Consider the following 26,561-nt stretch of genomic DNA (forward strand, 5'->3'; position numbering starts at 1 on the left):
GGTGAATAGGGATATGACATCAGTGGCAAGGGATTGGGAGTGGAAATGGCATAGGGATGGACAACAATGTTGTGTAGGTTCAGTGGGTGACAGAATGCCACTTTTGGGACAATCAGAAACATCATGGGCTTGCTGTGTCTAATTTCCAGGTATGATAACATAATTAAAGTCCTGGTAAATGATATGGTTCACTTGTTGCAATCCAGGTTGATACTGGATACAAAGAGGGCAGCCCTCTACAGCTGGTTCTTGGGGAGGAGTAAGATGATTAGGAGTGTGTGATGACATGGCATGGGAAATCTGTTTGCAGACTAGGTATGAGGGTTATTGCCTGTCTGTTAAGTCATCCTTGAGGCTTTGAATATATTGGGTAAAGGAATTCTCATCCTCATAGACACACTGTCCATGGGTGCACAGGCTACATGGGACCAGTTTTCTGGTGTCAAAGGGGTCACAGCTACCAAAATAAACATACTTTTGGTGGTTAGTGGGCTTAATACGGACAGAGGTAAGGATGGAGTCAGACAGGTGGAGGTTAACATCCAGGAAAGAGGCACATTGCCTGAGAAGGACCAGCAGAAGCGAATTGGAGAGAACGGATGATGATGTGGAGGAATAAGGATGGGGTCTTCAGCCTGGGTCCACAACATGACGATATCAATGATCCTGAACCAGACAAGGGGTCTGGGATTTTGAGAGTCTAAGAAGATGTCCTCTAAATGGAGGTTAGCATAGGAGGGTGTCATGTTGGTGCCTGTGGTTGTGCAATGGATTTATTTTGTATACCTTCCCCTCAAAGGAGAAGTAGTTGTGCGTGAGATATAACTGGTAAGGCGTATAAGGATCGAGATAGTAGGTTCGGAGTCAGAAGGTTGTTAGGAGAGACAGCATTCAATAGTGTCTAGAGGAATATTAATAGTGTCAAGGGGAATGTTGATGTATAGGGAGGTGGAATCAACAGAAACGAGTACAAGTGGGAGCTCAATAACCAGTTACATGGGTGTATACAGGATTGTCAGGTTTATGTATTTTGGGAAGCATGAAGAAGGTGGGTGTTAGGAGGGAGATGGACTCAGTAGAGAGACTCTGGGATGGGAATAAGGGATTTGAATAGGAATTGGAGGTTACGTTGAACTTCTGGGATGGGGTCACTATGGCAGGGCTTGTATGTAGAGGAGTCAGACAGTTAGTGGAAGCATTCTGTTAAGTAGTCACTTTGATTCATCATGGCACTAGTTGGTTTGGATTGTTTTGCTTCAGGGTGCAAAAAACAATTGGTGTCATATGCGGCCAAGTGAAAACTAGAGAAAACGAAGACAGGGAGCAGTTAAAAATGACTATGTCTCAGTACTAATTGACGTAATAGAAGAAAGCTAAAAACAGGCACATGCAGAAATGGAGGTTCAAAACTAAAAATTAAACGGCCTTCACCATATTGCTTTGGCAGACAAAAAGTAAAACGCAGTCTACAACCCACGCGTCATTTGCTACAACGGCTGCTAACTCAGACGACAAACCCAAGCGGGAATGTAAACGGGTAAGAAATGGGCATTTTATCAGAAAGTGGCAAACAGATAAATCTTGGGCGTACTGTGTACAAAGTGGTGGGGTAGCGCCACTTACCGAATTACAATGGCTAAAAGGCAGTGCCCAATACACAGCCTAGTTAAAATAACCTCCTCCCGGTGGGAGAGCCGACAGGAGGTCCTCCAAGCTGATGGGAGAGGCTTGATAAGCTAGACCTTATCCCAGTGAAGGCAGGACCATTGACAATGCCAGAGGGACACCACCTCCTGACAGACAGCAACACAGAGATCATTGGAGGGAGTACAGGAACTCGAGGGCTGAGGTACGAGGACTGCAGCCTTGGCAACAGTATCAGCAGCCTTGTTTCCTGGCAGACCAACATGACCAGGAACCCATAGAAGCATCACACTAGCTCCACCAAGAGTGAGCAAGTGACAGTTTTCCTGGACCCACTGCACTAAGGGATGGCTGGTGTACAGTGCACATAGACTTTGAAGGGTGCTGAGTGAGTCTGAGAAAAAGGACACAACTGAAATTCTGTGACGCTGGATGTACTCCATGGCCTGATACAGGACAAAGAGCTTGGCTGTAAATACTGAACAGTGTGCCGGAAGCCGACATCGAAAGACATGGGTGCCAATGACGAAGATACACCTGACCCCACAGTCAGTCCAGGAGCGAAGTTCCATGCGAAGATCATGAAATTGAAGGCAATAGACCAAGGCTCAAGTAGTGAATGAAGGCCAAAGTTAAAATGAGTCGCTTCATGAAGCCAAAGTGATGAAGCATTCACACACTCACCGGGATAACAATGGTGGAGACTTTGCCTGCAGTGAGGATGATTAAATCAAAGCTCTTTTCATGTTTCAAATTTCTGTCATTACTCCTGCTGAGAGGGTTGTGTTCTTGGGAAGGGACCTGGAGAAAGGATGGTGAGGTCAAGTTGGAGGTAAGAAATTCCTGGAACATTATCATGGGGTAGATGGGTGGGGTGGGGGTGGGGGGCACGGATGGTGGTATAAACAGCCAAATTTGGGTGTGGGGCTGAGGGTAAGGCCTTTGGATAGGACTGGTTTTTAGTGGGAAGGTAAACAAGAGTGTTTGGTTATTTGTTTGGGTTATGGATTTTGTGGGACTTGGAAGAGTCTTTTCAAGGAAAATCATAAATTGAAAAGATCAGCAGGACACTGTCCGAGTGCTGTGAGGGTTTGACGAGGAGGTTCAATGTGCGTAGGTTAGGTGTTGATGGGTTGTGATGCTCAAACTGGTGAATAGGATGCCCACAAGTTTGATAATTTATGGGTTTAGTATCTTGAGTGCTCTTCAAGGGCAAATGTTTCAATTTGGGAGATGCAGTATAGGTAGTTGGGACCTCACAGTAACATCTCGCACAAGGAGAAGAGATGGTTCTGGGAAGCCCGTGCCATGAAGGTATGTTTCTGTAGTACCAGGTTTGTGGGGGAGAGGGACTGGCAGAATCTGAAAACATTAAGGTCATTATGAAAGGAGGTGTGGTAGCTACAGAAAGGAATTTTTATGGTTAGGCCATCAGAGGTGGGGGGGATTCCATGGCTTAGGTAGCACTTAAGGAACAGGATGTGGGACTGGGTTTTAGCTAGGGATACTTTTCTGAACTGATGCAAACAGATCAAGCAGGGTTCCATTTCGGACAGGATGGCATAAGTATGTGATACACTCACTGAACTTAAGGCCAGTGGGTGGGACAACAAAACAAATCTCTCTCCAATTCCCTACGAGGAAAAATAAGCACACTAACACAGGATTTTTTTTAACAAGATAAACACTCTGAATTTTTGTCTGAATTGCACAAAAAGATACATTAAAAGTTACTATTGACATTGGTACTGAGGAAATGGATATTAGATTTATAATTCAGCAACAGATTATCCAGTGCTATACTTGAATGTCCAATACATAAGAACAAATATTAACATTTTCTACATGAGCTGAAAGCTCCAAGCCACAAGTAATATGGTTATTAATAGTAAGAAGTTAGTGCACTGTACAATCACATGAATTTTGACTTCTCTATATAAATTAATTAGCACTAATATAGATAAAAAATTCCACAGTTCATAAAATTTTAATGAGTTGCTTGTAATGAAGTTTCATTAAGTTAGTACTGCAGGGAAAGCTATCAAAGACAAATACTCTGCTCTTCCACTCATATTTAAAGAGACAGAACACAGAGCTTTATCTGAGCTTTATCTTTAACCATGAAATACTGAAACATAATTACTTACCTTCCACTTGCGAAATTCATCTACCATGATCTGAGAAACAAAAGTGCTCCAAACAAATTCCACCCGCAGTCTTAACTTTGCATCAGTGAAAGCCATATCAGAATGCATTTGTTCAGGATGAAGAGTTGTCCGCGAAGAATCTTGTGGCTCAACTTGTTCCAAGAATGCTAGATACAACTGGCGAATTCTAGAATCACCGATAAATACAAAATGGCTATGTTCACCCCAGAATGCTAAATATCTCAAACAACGTCTTGTATCCCTGCAACAGCAAAAGTTACAATGTTAAATATTCAATGACACAAAAACAAGCACAAACCTACAGTACCTTTGAGACAATCTATGTAATTTTTCAATAAGTTCCATTGTTTGCATTAAGGAAAATAATGTGGCATCTTTTGAAGATTTTATGCTTAATGCCACACAGTAACAAATGCATCATACATAACATTTCACAGGAACAAAGGAAGTTCAGTATAGAAAGTCACAGTCTATGGAAGCATTAATGCCGGCCGAAGTGGCCGTGCGGTTAAAGGCGCTGCAGTCTGGAACCGCAAGACCGCTACGGTTGCAGGCTCGAATCCTGCCTCGGGCATGGATGTTTGTGATGTCCTTAGGTTAGTTAGGTTTAACTAGTTCTAAGTTCTAGGGGACTAATGACCATTTGAAGCATTAATAGAAAATTCAGAAACATGAATCACATGTACTCTAGTAGCAGTAGTATTCACACTGACAAATGACACTGAGATTCAACACTAAGGAAATGTCAATACATTTAAACAAACAAAGATAGTAAGCTTTTCCATACTGATGCTCTGTTGTATGTAGTGACTGTCAAGCTTCATAGTTGTGAAGCTGTTTTAATGTGAGACAACTATCTCTTTGATAGCAGCAAAATATTACACATCCATAACAATGCGGCAGTGTTTGGAATGCAGCTGCTAAGGAATGGCCTTTGCCATTAGTGATAGTCTTCAGTTGTCAACAGACAGCAAGAGATTTTATTAAAAATCATTTAGTTTTCAAATAGCTCTTAAGATTTTAAGAGGTCAGTGGCCTATGGTTGTTTGCAACAAGTACGCAAATATTTGGGAGAGGAATTCTCTACTCATTTGAAAGGAACAGTTAATAACCTGCCAAATGACTGCTAATGTCTCTCATGGCGGTGAACAAAATATCAGTATGACTTGGGTTTCATAGATCAAAGGGAGTAGTCTCAGAACAAATTTCTTTTCCACAGAGAATAACATTACTATCCAGGAAAGCTTATATTTATTATTGTTATTATTATTTCTTTCTTGTCTCAGACATTATGTCTGGTTAAAAATGGAAGGTGACACGGACCATGATCAAGCGTGACTTCCTTTTAACTGTACGGTATACGTTACATTGCATTTAGGAACTTTCAGGTAATTGAACAAGTGTCAATAATTACAGATTTCTGTAGTTGTATATATAAGTTTGGATGTAGCTGTATTGCATTGATGTACTGGTGGATATTGTGTGGTATGACTCCTGTAGTTGATAGTATAATTGGTATAATGTCAACTTTATCCTGATGCCACATGTCCTTCACTTCCTCAGCCAGTTGGATGTATTTTTCAATTTTTTCTCCTGTTTTCTTTTGTATATTTGTTGTATTGGGTATGGATATTTCGATTAGTTGTGTTAATTTCTTCTTTTTATTGGTGAGTATGATGTCAGGTTTGTTATGTGGTGTTGTTTTATCTGTTATAATGGTTCTGTTCCAGTATAATTTGTATTCATCGTTCTCCAGTACATTTTGTGGTGCATACTTGTATGTGGGAACATGTTGTTTTATAAGTTTATGTTGTAAGGCAAGCTGTTGAGTATTATTCTTGCTACATTGTCATGTCTTCTGGGGTATTCTGTATTTGCTAGTATTGTACATCCACTTGTGATGTGATCTACTGTTTCTATTTGTTGTTTGCAAAGTCTGCATTTATCTGTTGTGGTATTGGGATCTTTAATAATATCCTTGCTGTAATATCTGGTGTTTAATGTTTGATCCTGTATTGAATCATGAATCCTTCCGTCTCACTGTATATATTGCCTTTTCTTAGCCATGTGTTGGATGCGTCTTGATCGATGTGTTAGATGATACGGGTGCTTGCCATGTAGTGTTTTCTTTTTCCAATTTACTTTCTTCGTATGTGTTTAGATGTGATCTAAAGGGTTGTAAAAGTGGTTATGAAATTGCAGTGGTGTAGCCGATGTATTTATATGAGTGATTGCCTTGTGTATTTTGCTAGTTTCTGCTCGTTCTAGAAAGAATTTTCTTAAATTGTCTACCTGTCCATAATGTAGGTTTTTTATGTCGATAAATCCCCTTCCTTCTTCCTTCCTGCTTAATGTGAATCTCTCAGTTGCTGAATGTATGTGATGTATTCTATATTTGTGGCATTGTGATCGTGTAAGTATATTGAGTGCTTCTAGGTCTGTGTTACTCCATTTCACTACTCCAAATGAGTAGGTCAATATTGGTATGGCATAAGTATTTATAGCTTTTGTCTTGTTTCTTGCTGTCAATTCTGTTTTCAGTATTTTTGTTAGTCTTTGTCAATATTTTTCTTTTAGCTCCTCTTTAATATTTGTATTATCTATTCCTATTTTTTGTCTGTATCCTAGATATTTATAGGCATCTGTTTTTTCCACCGCTTCTATGCAGTCGCAGTGGTTATCCAATATGTAATCTTCTTGTTTACTGTGTTTTCCCTTGACTATGCTATTTTTCTTACATTTGTCTGTTCCAAAAGCCATACTTATATCATTGCTGAATCCTTCAGTTATCTTTAGTAATTGGTTGAGTTGTTGATTTGTTGCTGCCAGTAGTTTTAGCTCATCCATGTATAGCAGATGTGTGATTTTGTGTGGGTATGTTCCAGTAATATTGTATCCATAATTTGTATTATTTAGCATGTTGGATAGTGGGTTCAGAGCAAGGCAGAACCAGAAAGGACTTAATGAGTCTCCTTGGTATATTCCACGCTTAATCTGTATTGGCTGTGATGTGATATTATTTGAATTTGTTTGGATATTAATCGTGGTTTTCCAATTTTTCATTACTATGTTTAGGAACTGTATCAATTTAGGATCTACTTTGTATATTTCCAATATTTGTAGTAACCATGAGTGGGGTACACTATCAAAAGCTTTTTGGTAATCAATGTATGCATAGTGTAGCGACCTTTGTTTAGTTTTAGCTTGATATGTCACCTCTGCATCTATTATCAGTTGCTCTTTACATCCTCGTGCTCCTTTGCAACAGCCTTTTTGTTCTTCCTTTATAATTTTGTTCTGTGTTGTATATGTCATTAATTTCTGTGTAATGACTGAAGTTAATATTTTGTATATTGTTGGTACGCATGTTATGGGGCGATATTTAGCTGGGTTTGCTGTATCTGCTTGATCTTTAGGTTTCAGATAAGTTATTCCATGTGTAAGTGTATCAGGGAATGTGTATGGGTCTGCAATGTAACTGTTAAATAATTTATTAAAAACAAAGATTCCATGACTTACCAACCGGGAAAGCGCTGGTAGATAGGCACAATAAAAAAACACACACACAAAATTTCGAGCTTTCGCAACCCACAGTTGCTTCATCAGGAAAGAGGGAAGGAGAGGGAAAGATGAAAGGATGTGGGTTTTAAGGGAGAGGGTAAGGAGTCATTCCAATCCCAGGAGCAAAAAGACTTACCTCAGGGGGAAAAAAGGACAGGTACACACACAAAACACACACACAGAGGATTGGAATGACTCCTTACCCTCTCCCTTAAAACCCACATCCTTTCATTGTTCCCTCTCCTCCCCTCTTTCCTGACGAAGCAACTGTGGGTTGCGAAAGCTCGAAATTTTGTGTGTGTGTTTTTTTATTGTGCCTATCTACCAGCGCTTTCCCAGTTGGTAAGTCATGGAATCTTTGTTTTTAATATATATTTCCCATGTGGAATGTTTCTTACTCTTTTATTTGTTAAATAATTTGGTTAGATGTGAATGTGTTGAGGTGAATTTCTTTAGCCAGAAATTTGCTATTTTATCTTTTCCAGTGGCTTTCCAATTGTGAGTAGAATTAATTGCTTGGGTGACTTCATGTTGCAAAATTATCACTTCAGGCATCTTGTATGTATCTGTTTCTGCTTGTATCCACCGTGCATGCCTGTTATGTTGTGCCGGGTTTGACCATATGTTGCTCCAGAAGTGTTCCATGTCTGTTATGTTTGGTGGATTGTTTATTTTAATGTGTGTGTTATGTATTGTCTGGTAAAATTTCTTTTGGTGTGTGTTGAATGTTTGGTTTTGTTTCCTTCTATTTTAACTTTTTTTGTATCTTCTAAGTCGTTTGGCCAATGCTTGTAATTTCTGCTTCTTTTCATCTAATTGCTCTATCGCTTCTTCTTGTGAGATTTTACCTAACCTTTTTCGTTTTTTTTTTTTTTTTTCTGACATTTCATTTCTTATAAATTGTGTTAGCTGTCCGATGTCTTTTCTCAGTTTTTCTATTCTGATCTGTAGCCTGTGTTGCCATGCTGGTTTTGTGGGTTTCTTCTGTGTGTTGGTTAGTTCTGATCTCTGCCTAGTGTGTATATTTAGTGTAGTGAGTGCTCCTATATAAACCAGTAGTTGTAACTTTTCCATAGTTGTGTTTTCATTTATTTTGTTGTGTATGATTGTGTTGATAGTTTTTATTGTTGTTTCGACTTGTGGGTTATTTGGCGGTCTATGCAAGAATGGTCTAATCTCTGTATTTGTGTCTTTGTATTCTATATATGTCAGCTGAAATTTTTCTTCCATATCTAACATGTGTGTCACTTCGTGTTCTATTTGTGCTTGTTCTGGTGGCTGTCTTAAGATTTCGTTTTCCTCTGATTGTTTAATTGATGCGTGTTGTTCTTCGTTTGTTTGCTCTGGGATGTTTGAGTCCATTACTGTATTTTCTTCTTCTTCTGATAGCACATTATTTTGTTCCAGTAGTTGTTGTACTTGTTGTTTGATGTTTTCTAATTCTGACTGGGGTATCCTGTTATTTTTTATTATTACACGGATCTGATCAGCTAGTCGTTGTTCTGTTAAAAATTTTAATTCTGGGTATCTGATAATAAATGTTGTATATACTTGTGATCTGTATCCAGGTGTGTTGGTTCCTAGGTTTGTTGCTTGGTAATAACAGAACATGAGGTGTCGATTAACTTCATCTGACCATCTCATCCTCTGTCTTTGTTTTCCTTCTAGGGTGGTTGCAGGAAGCATATCCTGCAAAACACCTCTATTTGGATTTAAATCATTTTCCAGTTGGCTAGCAGTGTCGTTACCATTGTGGGCGGGCATAGGGTTCAAACGTCGTCCCCGACCATGACGGCGCTTGTCCGAGGCTTCTTTAGTTCTGTCCTGAGCCAACTAATCACACTAAAAGGGGGGTTAGCCCTATTAGTGGTTTATTCTTTTCGTCGCCTTTTACGACTGGCAGAACATACCGGAGGCCTATTCTTTTCCCTGACCTCCACAGGTTTTATTATTATTTTCATGTCTGCACATTGCATTACAAAAATTATATCCAGTTACTAAGGGAAAAGATATAAAAAGAGATTTCGTTATTTTAGATCCCAGAATTCTGCTTCCTGAGTGACTTTTTCAGAGCTTTTAGGAGATAATACTCTATACAAATTCTGTAGAGTTTCCTGCAATCAGAAAAGAGCTTCATTTACCTATCATCACCCCTCAAGTGATTTATCCACAATCACTTCACTTAGGTACTTGACCTTATCAATGGCTTACACATATGATAAGATGTCAACATATCCAAGAACTGAGAACATAGATCTTGTCTTGCTTGGCAAAAATGAACACATATCTGAGAACCCTGACGTGCGAACCTCAAGAACCAAGAATCCCAAGGAGGGAGAATTGAGAATCCTGATGAGTGAGAACGAGAAGGAAGGTTGGTTCTCGGGAACTGGAAACTGAGGTTAGTTCTTGGGAACTTCACAGTTCTCAGATTGTCCATCACTACAGTAGAGGTTCAGCTGCTAAGGTAGAGCAATCAGCAGCTCCAGGGAGGAAGGGGGTAGGAGGGGTGCTTTAGTTCATGTGTTTCTATGAATAAGTGAATATAATCTGTGTAATTATCTATGTCAAGTACTGTTTATTAACTTTTTTCTATGTGCTGGTGTGTCATATCAGCTGAATCTGTAGCATAGCAGTACCAACAAGCAGTGTAGCAGCAGTACTTAGATTGTATCTAGTAACTGGGTGCATTAGTTTTGAAGATGAAAGTAAGGTACTATGGATGTTGTGTACAGGTGCAGAGAGTATTTTCTACAGTCCAGTTACACTTTGCAGTTGCAATGGTGAACAGTGTTCAGACTGTTGTCCTGATTTGCGACGGTGTTGAGGCAACTGCGCCATAAGCCGTGGCATCTATGATGTCTATTGTCTCCCCTAAAAACTCTGATGTTGCAAAGTCTTCTGATAAGCTTGATCTAGCCAGCCCACATTCATCCGAGTGAGAATGGTGAATAGTGACAGGGCCGTGCATCTCTGGTTAGAACCTCTGGTTTGGAAATGTTAGGAAGACTCAAACCAGGTTCTCAGGCGATTCTGCGATAATCCTGGACACAGATTTTTCAAACTCTATTACTGGGTGGAGGACTGTGCAACCCTTTTTAATAGATCTGGCATGCAATACACACAGGAGGTGACTACCAAAGTAGCCAGGTACATGTGGTAGGCACATTTGGGTTTTTTTTTAAGATAGAGAAATTATTTTACAGGCTTAAGTGTTCTCATTTCAGAGAGTGAAAATAGCAGACCTCATAAATGCAGATAGAAGTACTCATGGCAGACCAGATAAACAGAATGTGCACATATTAAAATTGCAGGAACAACCATGAAAATGTTCTAAACTTATCTTCTTAGTAAATGGTAACAATGCTCACACAATACTAGAGACAGAATGCTAGCAGAAAACAGATGTTAATAGTAATGAAATTCTACATCCTGACTGGAATATATGAGGGTGGTTTAAAAGTTCTCGGAATGAAATAAAAAAAAAAAAGGTACTTACTTCACTGAATTGTTTTTATTTTTCAATGTAGTCTCCTTGTAGAGTAATATACTTGGTCCAACGGTGTTCCAGTGCCTTGATCCCATCTCTAAAATGAGTTTCCTTCATGCCTGCAAAACAGTTGTCAACTCCAGCTATCAATTCTTCGTTTGAAGTGAATCTTCGCCCACCAAGAAAAATTTTCAGTTTTGGGAAGCGATGGAAGTCTTACGGAGCCATATCAGGTGGATAAGGGGGGTGCGGCAACAATTCATACCTTAGTTCGTGTAATTTTGCCATGGCAACAGCACATGTGTACGGACATGCATCAAGAGTTGTGGCACCCATCTTGCGGATAGTTTTTTTTCATTTCTAATTCTTCAGTTAAAATGTGAAATACCCTTTCAGATGACATCTGGCAAGCCTGAGCACTTTCAAGCACTTTCAATCGGCGATCCTCCATGACCATTTTGTGCACTTTTGCAATGATTTCTGGAGTAGTGACACATTTTGGCTGACTACTACACGGATCATCATCTAAGCTCTCCCGACCAAATTTAAATTCATTTGTCCACTTGGCAACAGTTGAATATGAAGAAGCAGAGTCCCCCAGTGTATTCTGGAACCCGGCGTTAACTTTTTTCATCTTTGTAAATCACTACGCAAGAACAACAACATAGCCATGTCACTGCCACAGCTCTCTTCCAAGAGCACTGAAGTGGCACGTGTTTGCAGACAACAGTCCAATGAATATCACATGAACAACTCGTTGCGCTAGCGCTGACCTCTCGTGGTGATTCCGAGAACTTTTCAAACCACACTTGTACATTGCAAAGATAGGTGGGACACTGATGGTTGTTAAGTTTCTATGGCCACAAATAATACAATAACATCAGGTGCAGGTTTTAAAGTTTTTGAATGGGAAATAAACCGGATGAGGATAAGTGTTGTAGATGGTTCAAACCCATTAATCAGACGATTTTGTAAACCATTTGCCTCAGGAACATTTCAGGAAAAATCTGGAGAAGGTAGCGTGTAAATTTCCTGCTCATGTTGTAAGTATTAGGGAGAGATTTCAAATCACTGGCAATGGAATTGTGATTTGTGTGGAAAGTAAGCACAGAGAATAATGCGAAATTGTTCTAAAAATCTTATCCTATAATTACCCTGTAAAATATAGCCAAAGTTTCATTTAAAAAAGCTGAACACAGCCTAAATTAATGTAAGGAGACGCATTTATGAAGAGTTAAATGAACTGAATAGTAAAATTCTATCTACCAATCTAACAGCAATCTGACAGAAACCCCTAAGAAATTACGGTCTAATGTTAAACCAGTGAAGAGATCCAAGTCATCTGTTCAGACACTTAGAGTCCATAACAGCAATGATACAGAAGAGGACAGAAAGAAGGCCAAAATACTGACTTTTCCAAAAAAATTTCGCCAAGGAAGACTGAATTACAGCTCCTCATTTGCACTGTTGCACAAACACCAGAATCATAAATCACTAAATAAGTGAATGTTTGATAGAAAATTGCTTAAAATAATCCCAAAGAGGAAAGGCAACTGGACCTGATTGGATATGTATGTGATTCTACATAATGTATGCAAAAGAATTTGCTCCTTTTCTAGTAACAGTCTACATTTGGTAGCTGGAAGGAAAAGACCCAGAATGCAGTAAGTACCAACACTCAGATTGATGCCTTGTTCAGTGAATTCCAGAAGGTGTGTTACGGTTCTGCAGTTGGAACTTGGTAAAATTATGTTTGACTATGAAATATTACTGTATCTCATTGACCTATCAGAACCCCTCGGAGAGCATTAAAGATAAACACCAGTCCTAATTGCCTGATTGTAAAGTGACCTGTTTCCAAATTACTTACAAAAATAACCACTATTTCAGTATACATATAATTCGAAAATGATGTTTTGCTGGTTAACATTGTTCTTATGTGAAAAACACAATATAAATGTGAAATTAATACTGTAACTAATCGAAAGAAATGTAGCACATGGTCAGGATGTACCAGTAAACCTATCATTATAAAATTACTACAGCAAATTAAATAGAACATATAAATAAAGCACGTTAATTGAATCTCCGATATATATTAGCACTAAAATTCAGGCACGAGTTGATTTGTTGTAAACAAATTTAGAAATGTAATTGTTACCTGTAACATAATTAGTCAGAAAATGTTATATTAACTCGTAACTAAGTTGAAAATAGGTTCACCTTGTTCAGCACTAAGATTGTAAATTTTTAGCAATGTGTATCTCATATTCGGTTTAACTTTTAATTGTGATTTTACATAAAATTGTAATTTTCATTGTAGGTAATTGTTAACAAAAGTATAAATAGAGGTCACGCAGGCTCCTTGGGGCACTCGTTTTTTGGCTAGGGTTGCGAGCAAATGCATTGTAGGCTCACTCGTTTGTTGATTGTTGTGAACACCGTGTCGTTTGATGTCAACTTTGGGTACATGTGATGTAACTGGTACAGTTCACCAGGCTCGGACACCAGAGTCCTGGAAATATATTGGTATTACAACTGCACTGTACTTTGGAATTTATTTGGGAGTCTTCCGCAATCCTTCTCATAGGCTGCACAGCGACGAGACGAATCCAGGAATTTTACAACACCCCGAGAACTAAACAACTTTCACTGTTGGTAGAATTGACGTGAAAACAACAGCACATCGACTGGGCATTTCACTCAAAAGTCAAAACATTTGCAACGCGGAGGTGGGAAAATACAAACATCTCAACTATCAGTGCTATCCAATCAAAGCTCTTTACTAATTGTTGTTAAATCTAAAAGGAACAGATATGACATCTGCTCAGTACCAGTTTCAGTAACTTGAATCCTAAAGTACATTGTTATTTATTAGGCTTGTGAAGGCAACATATTAACAGAACGACCACATACTATAGGTCCTGCACATGTCTTAACACTGACAGCACAGCACTTAAAGTAACTGTAGTAGCATCCAAGTGTAACCCCACTACTACACCCTTACTGATACATGCTGCAATTATCCTTTCTAGAACAAAGGCGTGAACAGGGAAGGGGTTGGATAGCCATTGGAATAATGTTTCTGAGATTATGAGGAAGATAGTTTTTAACGAGTGAGGCAAGTAGTTCTGTGATCAATAGCAATACACTTATAAGGGAAATAGGCAAATAAAGTCATGTTCATTATGTAAGCCGCAAGAGTACATGAATTAAATTTAACTTTGACAACCACTCATGCCTTTAAGTGATGTGTAATTTCACAATTTAATATGAACAATTTCTTAGTAAAATGACTGTTTGACACTGTGCAATGTATGTAGGAATCAAAGGTGCTATAATCTTGCACAGAGATATGAACATCTCTGATTTATATATAATTTTTGTTGTTATATGGCATGTTAATTCTTCTTACTATTGTTCTCATCAAGATTACCTTGAAACTACTAAAGCCCTATAGATATACTGTACTGAATCAGAAGAGATAAAAGAGGCCATCTCATCTGACTGATAAGTGAGACTCAAAATTAATTATCCTTCTACAATTACAGTCTCATAAATATCTAGAGAGTTCCAGGTATCTACATTGACGTGCATTTGAAGCAACGTTGGAGATGCGGTGACTGAACCTGCAATCACACAGCGATTCTTCACAGACCCAAGAACTTGCAGTTAAATAGTGTTAACAGTGTTTTACCAAGATTTCTTCGCTACAAGTTTAGCTAGCATTACATCAGTTGAAAACAACAGTACAAACCAAAATCTCATCCAAATAATATTCCAACACAACATAAAACACCACAACAAATAAAATAACAGTTGGCAGCCTATTCATGTCTTTACATGATGGCAGTCAATCATGTATATACAAGAAACATGATTATAGTGTTCACATGGGGGTAAAATTATAAGTTAGCCAGAATATGGCCACATTTGTAATTCTTTAACTTAATATAATTATGAAGTGAAGTGAACTTGAATTCCTGAAAAAGAAAACTCTAAATGTAACTGCCACACAGAACAGTTCATCATTCCTGCAAAATGAAATGTGGACTTGAGCTTGAGCTACAAGTTTGTGGACTTGATAACATATTGGAAATTCAAACTTCATTATGCAACTGACAAGTGATCAGCTTGTGTGAAAGCTAAGCAACAAGGAAAGAAACATACAAATACAAATCTAAGTGCACACTAACTTAGCCATGTTGCAGCACCTGTGTCATGACTAAAGAAAGCTAACTACTGTCATTCGGTATATTCGAACAGTGAAAAATGTACTCACACCAGACAAAGTCACTCCCTGACTGACATGTAACTGGAATTTATAAACACATATACACAGATCTAAAACTTGCGTTGCTAATCAAACACAGTTTGAAAAATTTTGTGTACTGTCCAAACTTCATTAGAAGATATGAAAGTTCATTACTTACACCAAGGCTAGTATTTTGTGTAATGATGCTTGCCATGTTTGCATGTTGTGTATGTGGCTCATCGAAAGCTGATGGAATGTGCACCAAAGCATTAGCATCTGTTTCTTCTCCAAGATGTACAATTGTGTTCAAAAAGTTCTGAGACTTATTTTATTTCTGGCATATAAGCAACATCACTGCAGTGACTATGGCAACAGCTTGAGCTAACAAATGTAATCAATGGATGTCCACTTCACCAGTCACTTGTGGGTAGGTAATGTTAAGCAATGGACGTGTAGTCATAGTGTGTCATTTTTGAAGAAGAGAAAAGTGTCTGAAAAATTTGTCCTGCACACCTTGACTCCCGAAGGAAAACAACAATGCACCGACACTTGCCGCAACTTGGTCGAAAGGCTAAATGCAGACAATTTTTTCTGCAAAAATTCATTAGATGTGACGAAACTTGGCATGATCAATACCAATCTACCACAAAATTGAAAAGTGCAGAGATTCACATGTAGGGTCAACATTTTGACGCCACAACCGACATTCAAGTCCGAGTTGAAGAGCATCCCAAAGAAGGACTTTCCTGACAGTTTCGTGTCATGATATAAAGGTTCTGTACATTGTACTCAAGTTGGGGGAGATAACGTACAACATCTGAACCATTAAAGCCACCAACTTCATTCTTCACCATTGTTTATTAATCTAGTCACAAAATTATTTGTGACTGGTGGGGTATGCCTCTTTGTGGTTACATACACATGCCGATATCAAATTTATTAACTAATTATTTGATATTGACTGTTAACGTGTATTCGCCCTACTGAGGTCACTTCCCACATTTCTTGCTTTATTTTGGAATTAAATAAATGCTTGTTAATTTGAAGAGTTAGTTAATCCAGTTTACTATTTCTTGCCGTCATCAATACCTCAACATCTTGTTCTGTAGATCTCTACAGGGGATTTCCCTATGCCCAAGCCATCACTATCATCTCTCTCATCCTATGGTGGGTCTATATGTGCCACGAAGGATCTAGAACATTTGAGAAAGTACATGATTACCCTGCACACCACATACTCAAACATCTTAAAGACAATTGTGCTCATGATAGATTTTCCACCTTTTAGTGGCCTACTTCTTCTCTAAGTAAAGTTTGGTGCATACCTGGATCTGACAAATTTCGGTGCTATACCTAAATCTCCCAGTGTAAATTTAAGAAGCCCGTGTGGGGTTTGCTAGTCCCCCATTGGGCGCCTCCCCAGGTGGCGGATAGGGGAATGCTCTCTAGATATAGAGGGTACCGGGAAAATAAAATACCCGGGGTGGACCAAAACTAGCACAGGCAGGAGAGGCTCGCTCAGCCACGGTGGAGGCAACCCTCCTAGGGGTAGAGAACCCCAAAATCAAGACTCCTGGTCCTCCAGGTTGGGGGTTGTGCAGAGGGCTACCAACCCACTCATGTAAAAAAAACTAAACGGTCAGGATACTCAATGCCAGCCTCGGAAACAGGATAGGATTCACTGGAACAAAAACTGACAAAGCTGCAAGGATTTCTCTTTTGAATCATGGAATATTAGAAGCCTGTATCGTCCTGGAACTGCCCAAATACTAGCAAACGAATTAAGAAAATATAGAGTGCAACTGGTAGCTCTCCAAGAAGTAAGATGGCAGGGAATCAATAGATGACTCAGTAAAGGAGTTCAAACATGTTAATAACCGTATACCATACATAACTATTCAGAAGTAGTGGTTAGACATTACATTTCTAAATGCACACGCACCCACAGAAGATAAGGATGACAACACGAAAGAAGAATTCTTCAGCCAACTGGAACAAACATACAACTTATTAAGTAGGCACAATGTGAAAATAGTGTTAGGAGATTTTAATGCCACAGTAGGAAAGGAAGAAATCTACAAGCCAACCATCGGAAATTTTAGCTTACACGAGGAAAGTTTAGAGAATGGGGTTCGACTTATAAACTTTGAAATGACAAATGGCCTCATGATAAGCAGCACAAAATTTCAACATAAACGCATTCATTTAGGAACATGGATATCACCAGATGGAAGGGTAGTCAATCAAATAGATCATGTAGCTATCCAGAAATGATTCCAAAACAGCATTAAAGACGTCAGAACCTTTAGGGGAGCGGATTGTGACACAGACGACATGTTAATAATATCAAAAATGAAAGTGAAACTCAAAAGGTAAGTAAATAGAAATAGAGAAGAAATTACAAGATATAACATAGGAACCCTGGCGAAAGTAGATATAAAAGAAAATTTTACAAAAGAAATTAAAAGCAACCTAACAAAACTGAGACTGACCAATGCAGAAACCCAGAATGTCGAAATCAGATGGAGACACTTGAAGGGCTGTATTCAAGAAGCAGCTTCCAAAATAGGTGAAAGAAAATGACCTAATAAAATTTGGTTTAACACAAAGTGTCACGAAAAAGTGCTGGAAAGAAGAAATGCGAGGAATGGATGAATTAAAGAAAGGGACAATATGACATTGATGGAAAGATACTATAAACTCCGCCAAGAAACGCAAAGAACCCTAAGACAAGAGAAAAGGGAATACTCTAACAATATGATCAGAGAAGCAGAGGGTGATTTCCAACATCACAGGACAAGGCAGATGTATCAAAATACAAAAAAATCCTTTGGTAAATTCAATAAAAGGGAACAGTTTATAAAGGATCAGTATGGGAAAATGTTGACCAACAAAAGTGACATACAAAACAGATGGAAGACATACTTTTCACAACTTCTCAACTGCAATGACCCACACTCTTACTTTAAATTGGAAGAACCTGATACAGCTGATACAGTTACTATCCCATTAGTAAACGAAATACAGCAAGCAATAAAGAAATTAAAGAATAACAAGGCTTGTGGCGAGGACAAGTTATACGCTGCGTTATTAAAGAATGGAGGCCTACAACTGGAATTAGAAATACAGGCGTTAATAGAAACAATTTGGGAGATGGAAACCATTCCTGCAGATTGGAAAACTGCAATTGTGTGCCCCATATTTAAGAAGAATGATCCACTAGTTTGTGATAACTACAGAGGAATTGCCTTACTGGATATCATTTACAAAATCTTATCAAGCCGCCTATTAAACAGGCTGATACCAGTAACAGAAGAACTGATTGGGGACTATGAATGCGGTTTCTGCAGAAACAGATCCACATTAGATCATTTATTCACCCTAAGACAAGTAACTGTAAAGGCGTGGGAATTCAATGTAGTTGTCCACATATTATTCGTGGATTTTGAAACGGCCTATGATAGCATACACGGACATACACTCCTAAATATAATGAAGAAATTTAAAATACCATCAAAATTAATCAGATTAGTTAAAATGTGCATTGATGAAACTTTATGTCGCATAAAGACACCGGTAGGAGAAACTGAAGATTTTAAGGTGTACACTGGACTGAGACAAGGGGATGCCATTTCACCTATTTTATTTAACCTTGTCACAGAGAAGATTGATAGAGAATTTTCTAAAACCAGTCCACAAGGGATCCAGCTACAGGATGTGAACATTACAAGACTTGCCTATGCAGATGATGTCGCACTAATAAGCAGTTCCAAAAGAGAATTAATCAGAATGATGCAAAATTACTACAAAATTGCTGAGAAAACAGGATTACATGTTAATGAAGAAAAGACAGAATACCTACCCATAAGTAAGAAAACCAGAAAAGATGCACCTCTGACTGTAGATGGATTCAATTTCAAGACTGTTGACCACTTCAAGTACCTAGGAAGTATTTTTAGTAATAACAACAGAACAGATATAGAAATAGATGTCCATTTATCAACAGCAAACAAGACACTTTTTAGTTTCATCAAAATTCTAAGAAAAAGATCACTTAGCAGTAACTTCAAAATCCACTTATATCAATCGACCATTATACCTGCGATGTTATATGGATGTGAAACATTAATACTTAGAAAGAATGATGAAGAAAAACTGTTAATTTTCGAAAGAAAAGTACTACGGAAAATTTTTGGACCAAGAGGAGAAGGTTGAATTGGGCAGGCCATATAGCAAGAACGACAGAGAATAGACTACTCAGACAGGCATTCAGCAGAACAATACAAGGAACGAGAAGAAGAGGGAGACCCAGAATCAGATGGCGGGGTAACATTCGGAAGACACAATGAGGATGAACAGCAGCAGCAACTGGACAAACAGCGTATTGGACAGGCAGAAGTGGAAGAGGCTCATAGAGCAGACGTATGGTTGATAAGGCCCTTGCCACATGTAAAGTAAAGTAAAGTAAAGTAAAGCAAAGTAAGTTAATCTATAGAGCAACACTTTTTGTAACTGGAACACGTCATCTTATGGGAGGCACAAGTCTTTCAGTATTAATTTTAGGTGAAGCCTTTATGAAATCTATTATTAATGTGAATCAAATAAATCAAAATTATTCGGAACAAATTCTAGGTGGCGAAAAATATTTTACATAACCAAATTTATGGATCGTTGCTAAGCTGCATTGTCATCTGATGAAGAAAACATAAGTGTACGGAATTTTGGACCAATTATAATTGAATTGAAGAGTTCCTACCCAATAGGACACAGCATATCAATAGAAACAAATATCAGGTGTACCGGTATAAAATAAGCATTAAGATACAAATGTGTCGATAGGGAACATTTGTTGTGAACGAGCCTTAATTTTCTTTTTGTTTGGTCTGTATGACATCTGTCAAAGATATTTAGTAAACATCAAGTAATGGAACAAACAACATAATATGTTTTCATTGTGTTAACAATGTCGAATTTTGCACCAGAAAGTGATGATTTGCGGAAATTTTTTGTTTTCATTTGAAAAAAAGTGCTACAGTGTCGCATCAAATGCTTGTCGAGGCATATGGTGATCATGCTCTATCAAAAGCAACATGCAAAACATGGTTTCAACGGTTCAGAAATAATGATTTTGATGTAAGAAATGAAGAACGTGGAAGACCACCAAATAAGTTTGACGACACCGAATTGCTAGCAATATTGGATGAAGATGATACTTTGAGTCAGAAGCAAATGGCAGCAGTGCTAAATGTTGCACAACAAACAATTTCTGGCCGTTTGAAAGCTATGGAAAAGATCCAAAAAGTGTGGAAAATGGGTGCCACATGAATTGAATGAAAGACAGATGAAAAACCGAAAAACCACTTGTCAAATTTTGCTTCAAAGACATGAAAGAAAATCAATTTTGCATCGAATTGTTACTGGCAATGAAAAATTGATTTATTTTAAGAATCCTAAATGGGAAAAATCATGGGTTAATCCAGGACAACCATCAACATCGACTGCAAAACCAGATCAATTCAGCAAGAAGACAATTCTCTGTGTTTTGTGGGATCAGAAAGGTGTGGTGTATCATGAGCTTCTAAAATCCGGTGAAACTGTGAATACTAATCGCTACAGACAACAAATGATCAATTTGAACTATGCATTGATCGAAAAAAGACCAGAATGGGCCAGAAGACATGACAAAGTATTTTTTTTTTTTTTTTTACACGAGAATGCACCTGCACACAAAGCAAAGCTGGTTCAGGATACAATCAAAACACTTGGCTGGGAGCTGCTACCCCACCTGCCGTATTCACCAGACTTTGCCCCTTCTGACTACCACCTGTTTTCAGCAATGGGACACACATTGGCTGAGGAACACTTCGATTCCTACGAAGAAGTTGAAAATTGGGTGTCTGCTTGGTTTGCTTCAAAAGACGAAGATTTTTATTGGCATGGTGTCCAAAAATTGCCAGAAAGGTGGTCAAAATGTATAGAAAGCAACGGGCAGTACTTTAAATAAAATGTTTTTACTTTTCATTTCAAAATTAGTGTTTTATTTTCACAAAACATGTTCATTTCATACTGGTACACCTGGTACAACGTATTCCATACAAATACAAATGGTTTGTAAGAGCCATTATTAGTGGTGATACATACCAAAAGTTACAAAATAACAATGTAAAGTTACAGATATTGTGTGTGTGTGTGTGTGTGTGTGTGTGTGTGTCATGGGGAGAGGATTTTTATTTTGTACGTGGTGTAATGGTACTTTTGACTTCCGCGCCTCCGCCAATACAAAGATATAATTTACGATCGCGCACGCAGAAGAGCGCTGCGCCAGCGACCAATTTTTATAAATAATTTTGTTCGTCTTTTTAGTTTTATGTAGGTTTTTGTTTTTAACAACTAATTGATTAGACTCTCTCTCTCTTGTCTTCATACGAAAGACGTGTATTTTTCGGCTATGTTTTGAATGTGCTTTTGGGTGGAAATTAAAATTACATTACAAAGCGAGGTTGTTTCAATAGTGATTCGAGGTGGTTATCATCAAATTTTTAAACTGATCATGACAGTGGCAACTTGAAGAAGTTCTCAACAGACGGAGAAAAGTGAAAGACGGGTCGTCCTACAAGAGAAATTACAAGGACAGCCATGGACAGCCATGAAGACTACATTGTAATTAATAATGCGTCTCTAACAAGATTATAAGGTAAATTTCAATTAGTTTCTGATGCTATTTCTGTACAGTCGCTTTTTGTAGTGTTACCGAACTGGTCTGCCATGCACGGTCAAATTACAGCACGATCTCAATCAATAATATGAAGTCCGCCTTATCCGTAACTGAAACCACCAAGATTCCAAACCCAATCAGATTTTCTATTTTATATTTTTCATGGCAGAACCCCGAGGAGGAGGGTACACTACAGTGGTCAGCAAAATGGGATGGCAATTGTAGTGACTTATCGAAACGAAATACCTGCTTTGGTCCACAAATACAGTATGTGGTCAAGATTATCAAATGCACCTATTAGTGGACATCAGTATAGGTTGTGTCCACCCTTCATATTCATGACAAATTGAACTCTGCTGGGGACACTTAACAACCTATGTGAATGTCTGGAAGAATGGCAACTGTTTCTTCCTCAAGAGCCAAAACCAGAGAAGGTAATGATGTTGGACGCTGGGGTGAAATCAACATTCTGTCTCATCCTAAATGTCTTTCACTGGTTTCCAATTGGAACTCTGGGCGAGCCATTCCATTTCAGTGATGTTACTGTCCACAGACCATTGCCCAAAAGATGGTGCTTTATGACTGGGTGCCCTTTTATTGTTTGTCAGTCTGGCACCCTTACCAGATAGATCTGACACAGGAAATAGAGAAGATCCACAGAGGAATAGCATCACAGATTATTCTCCACAGTGTGAAAATGGACAGATATGATCATCAGACTCCAGTGGTAGACTACAAGAGAGGTGTGCTTTACTGACAAAATTTTGAGAACAGTTTTTCCTAGAAAAGTCAACTAACACACTGTTTTATATGTATTTCCCAAAAAGACCTTGAGAGTAAAATTAGAGAGATCCAAGATCAGACAGAGGCTTGCTTACAATCATTCTTTCTGTGCACAATCTGCAACTAGAACAGGGAAGTGAGAATAGGAGTGACAGTAACATGTTCCACCATGTACCATAAGCTAGCTCTTAGTGTATAGATGTACATCCAAATGTAGACAAAGGTAAAGTCACGAGTGTCGCAGGAAAAGTGTGATACAACTATTCTTTACAGAAGAATAGTTAATTGCTCAATTAAGTCATGTCAGGTACGTACCTAGGCATTGTGAAATAACATGAACTGGAATGAAATCACAAGGTCTCTTGTAGTGAAAATAAATTGTGTATTACAGTTTATTGAGAGCATTCTGGGAAATTTTTGTACAATAATAAAGGATTGTACTGAAAGCTTGTCTCATCAATTCTTAATTGTCAGGAATTCCGAAACAGTTCAACTAAAGAAGACCTCAAAGCAATTCACAGGCATGCTGCTATATTTATTATCGATTTGATCATCGGTGTTATGGAAATGCTCCATGATCTTAGATGTAAATTCTTGGAGGCAAGAAGATGATACTCATGAGGAAGTGAAGGGGGAGGCATGTTTATAGCGATAAAAAGTGCAATAGTATCGAAGGAAATTGATGGAGATCCGAAATGTGAAATAATTTGGGTGAAGGTCACGGTTAAAGCAGACTCAAACATGGTAATTCGATGTATCTATAGGCCCCTTGGCTCAGCAGCTGTTGTGGCAGAACACCAGAAGGAAAATTTGGAAAATATTTCGAGTAGATTTCCCGACTATGTTATAGTTTTGGGTGGAGATTTTAATTTACCAGGTATAGACAGGAGGACTCAAACATTTGTAACGGGTGGCAGGGACAAAGAACCCAGTGAAATTTTTTTAAGTGCATTATCTGAAAACTACCTTGAGCAGTTAAACAGACAACCGACTCGTGGCGATACCATATTAGACCTTCTGGTGACAAACAGACCCGAACTATTTGAAACAGTTAACGCAGAACAGGGAATCAGCAATCGTAAAGCGGTTACAGCATCAGTGATTTCAGCCGTAAACAGAAGTATTAAAAAAGGTAGGAAGACTTTTCTGTTTAGCAAAAGTGACAAAAAGCAGATTTCAGAGTACCTGATGGCTCAACAAAAAAGTTTTACCTCAAGTACAGATAGTGTTGAGGATCAGTGGACAAAGTTCAAAACCATCGTACTATACGCATTAGATGAGTATGTGCCAAGCAAGATCGTAAGAGATGGAAAAGAGCCACCGTGGTACAACAACAAAGTTAGAATGCTGCAGAAGCAGAGGGAACTTCACAGCAAACATAAACATAGCCAAAGCCTTGCAGACAAACAAAAATTACATGAAGCGAAATGTAGTGTGAGGAGGGCTATGCGAGAGGCATTCAACGAATTTGAAAGTAAAGTTCTATGTACTGACTTGGCAGAAAATCCTAAGAAATTTTGGTCTTATGTCAAAGCGGTAGGTGGACCAAAACAAAATGTCCAGACACACTGTGACCAAAATGGTACTGAAACAGAGGATGACAGACCAAAGGCCGAAATACTAAATGTCTTTTTCCAAAGCTGTCTCACAGAGGAAGACTGCACTGTAGTTCCTTCTCTAGATTGTCACACAGGTGACAAAATGGTAGATATTGAAATAGATGACAGAGAGATAGAAAAACAATTAAAATCACTCAAAAGAGGAAAGGCCGCTGGACCTGATGGGATACCAGTTCGATTTTACACAGACTACGCGAAGGAACTTGCCTCCCCCTTCTTGCAGCGGTGTACCGTAGGACTCTAGAAGAGCATAGCATTCCAAAAGATTGAAGAAGGGCACAGGTCATCCCCGTTTTCAAGAAGGGATGTTGAACAGATGTGCAGAACTATAGTCCTATATCTCTAATGCCGATCAGTTGTAGAATTTTGGAACACGTACTATGTTCGAGTATAATGACTTTTCTGAAGACTAGAAATCTACTTTGTAGGACTCAGCATGGGTTTCGAGAAAGACGATCGTGTGAAACCCAGCTCGCGCTATTTGTCCACTGGGCTCAGAGGGCCACAGACACGGGTTGCCAGGTAGATGCCGTGTTTCTTGAGTTCCACAAGGTGTTTGATACAGTTCCCCACAGTCATTTAATGAACAAATTAAGAGCATATGGACTATCAGACCAACTATGCGATTGGATTGAAGAGTTCCTAGATAACAGAATGCAGCATGTCATTCTCAATGGAGTGAAGTCTTCCGAAGTAAGAGTGATTTCAGGTGTGCCACAGGGGAATGTCGTAGGACCGTTGCTATTCATAATATATGTAAATGATGTTGTGGATAACATCAGAAGTTCACTGAGGCATTTTGCGGATGATGCTGTAGTATATCAAGAGGTGGTAACAATGGAAAATTGTACTGAAATGCAGGAGGATCTGCAACGAATTGACGCATGGTGCAGGGAATGGCAATTGAATCTCAATGTAGACACGTGTAATGTGCTGCAAATACATAGAAAGAAAGATCCCACATCATTTAGCTACATTATATCAGGTCAGCAACTGGAAGCAGTTAATTTCATAAATTATCTGGGAGTAGGCATTAGGAGTGATTTAAAATGGAATGACCATATAAAATTAATCATCGGTAAAGCAGATGCCAGGCAGATTCATTGGAAGAATCCTAAGGAAATGCAGTCTGAAAACAAAGGAAGTAGGTTACAGTACACTTGTTCACCCCCTGCTTGAATACTGCTCACTGGTGTGGGATCAGTACCAGATAGGGTTGATAGAAGAGACAGGAAAGATCCAACGGAGAGCAGAGCGCTTCATTACAGGATAATTTAGTAATTGCGAAAGCATTACAAAGATGATAGATAAACTCCAGTGGAAGACTTTGCAGGAGAGACGCTCTGTAGCTTGGTATGGGCTTTTGTTGAAGTTTCGAGAACATACCTTCACCGAGGAGTCAAGTAGTATATTGCTCCCTCATACATATACTTCACAAAGAGACCATGAGGATAAAATCAGAGTGATTAGAGCCCACACAGAGGCATACCGACAATCTTTCTTTCCATGAACCATACGAGACTGGAATAGAAGGGAGAACCGATAGAGGTACTTACGGTACCCTCCGCCACACACCATCAGGTGGCTTGCGGAGTATGGATGTAGATGTAGAAACTTAGAAAGCCAGTGTTTGTGACAAAGCATAAAAAAATTCTGCTGCCTCAAATTTCATCTTGTGCAAAGACGAAGAAATTACGGCTTATAAAGAGATGCACAGGAATGACTATCAATGGTTCAAAGTAACATCTGCTATGTATTGGACAGTGGCTTGCAGAGGCACAAATGCACAATTACGCATGTAGCTATCTTTTCATTTACTATGACTTGCTATTCTCAACATAGTGGGATATCACTCATAAAAATGTTTGAAACTTTCAGGTCTTGGCTAGAGCAAATTTTAATCATATGTGTGCACTATCATGTAGTCTATCAGTTAAAATTATTTAAACTGTTGACTGTCAAGATTACACAATGATTCTTGCGGATAATAGGTGCAGTCTGAATAATGTTTTCTATCCCATTTTGCACAGGGAGTGATCTTACAGCATTTTTAACTACAGTTCAGGACCACCACTTATTTTGCTGGATCCACTGGATAATTTTGTTAATGGGTAAGATAATGTGTACCATGTACTCTGTAATATATTTATTAGTGCTGAAGGTGTTATATGCTGACACTGGATTAATGAATGTGATACTGCCTCTTTCAAGTTTATTCTTGAAATGCTGTATTACCATATGAGGAACTTTCACACTGCTTATTTATAAGCCTCCGAGTGATGTTTGAAAATAAAGTTAAGGATCACTCTTTCCATTCACCTGTCTA

General features: G+C 38.6%; 1 protein-coding gene across 2 annotated transcripts in view; it reads right to left on the reverse strand.

Moving 5' to 3' along the window:
• LOC124605171 (N-acetylneuraminate 9-O-acetyltransferase) overlaps positions 1-26,561 on the reverse strand; it is a 217,177-nt gene that overhangs the window by 153,102 nt on the left and 37,514 nt on the right. For both annotated transcript variants that reach the window (XM_047136683.1, XM_047136682.1), the window contains one exon: positions 3,792-4,053. In XM_047136683.1, the coding sequence (XP_046992639.1) occupies positions 3,792-4,053 (262 nt within the window). The remainder of the gene's footprint in view (positions 1-3,791; positions 4,054-26,561) is intronic.

This window comes from Schistocerca americana, chromosome 3, assembly GCF_021461395.2.
Source record: "Schistocerca americana isolate TAMUIC-IGC-003095 chromosome 3, iqSchAmer2.1, whole genome shotgun sequence".
NCBI lineage: Eukaryota > Metazoa > Arthropoda > Insecta > Orthoptera > Acrididae > Schistocerca > Schistocerca americana.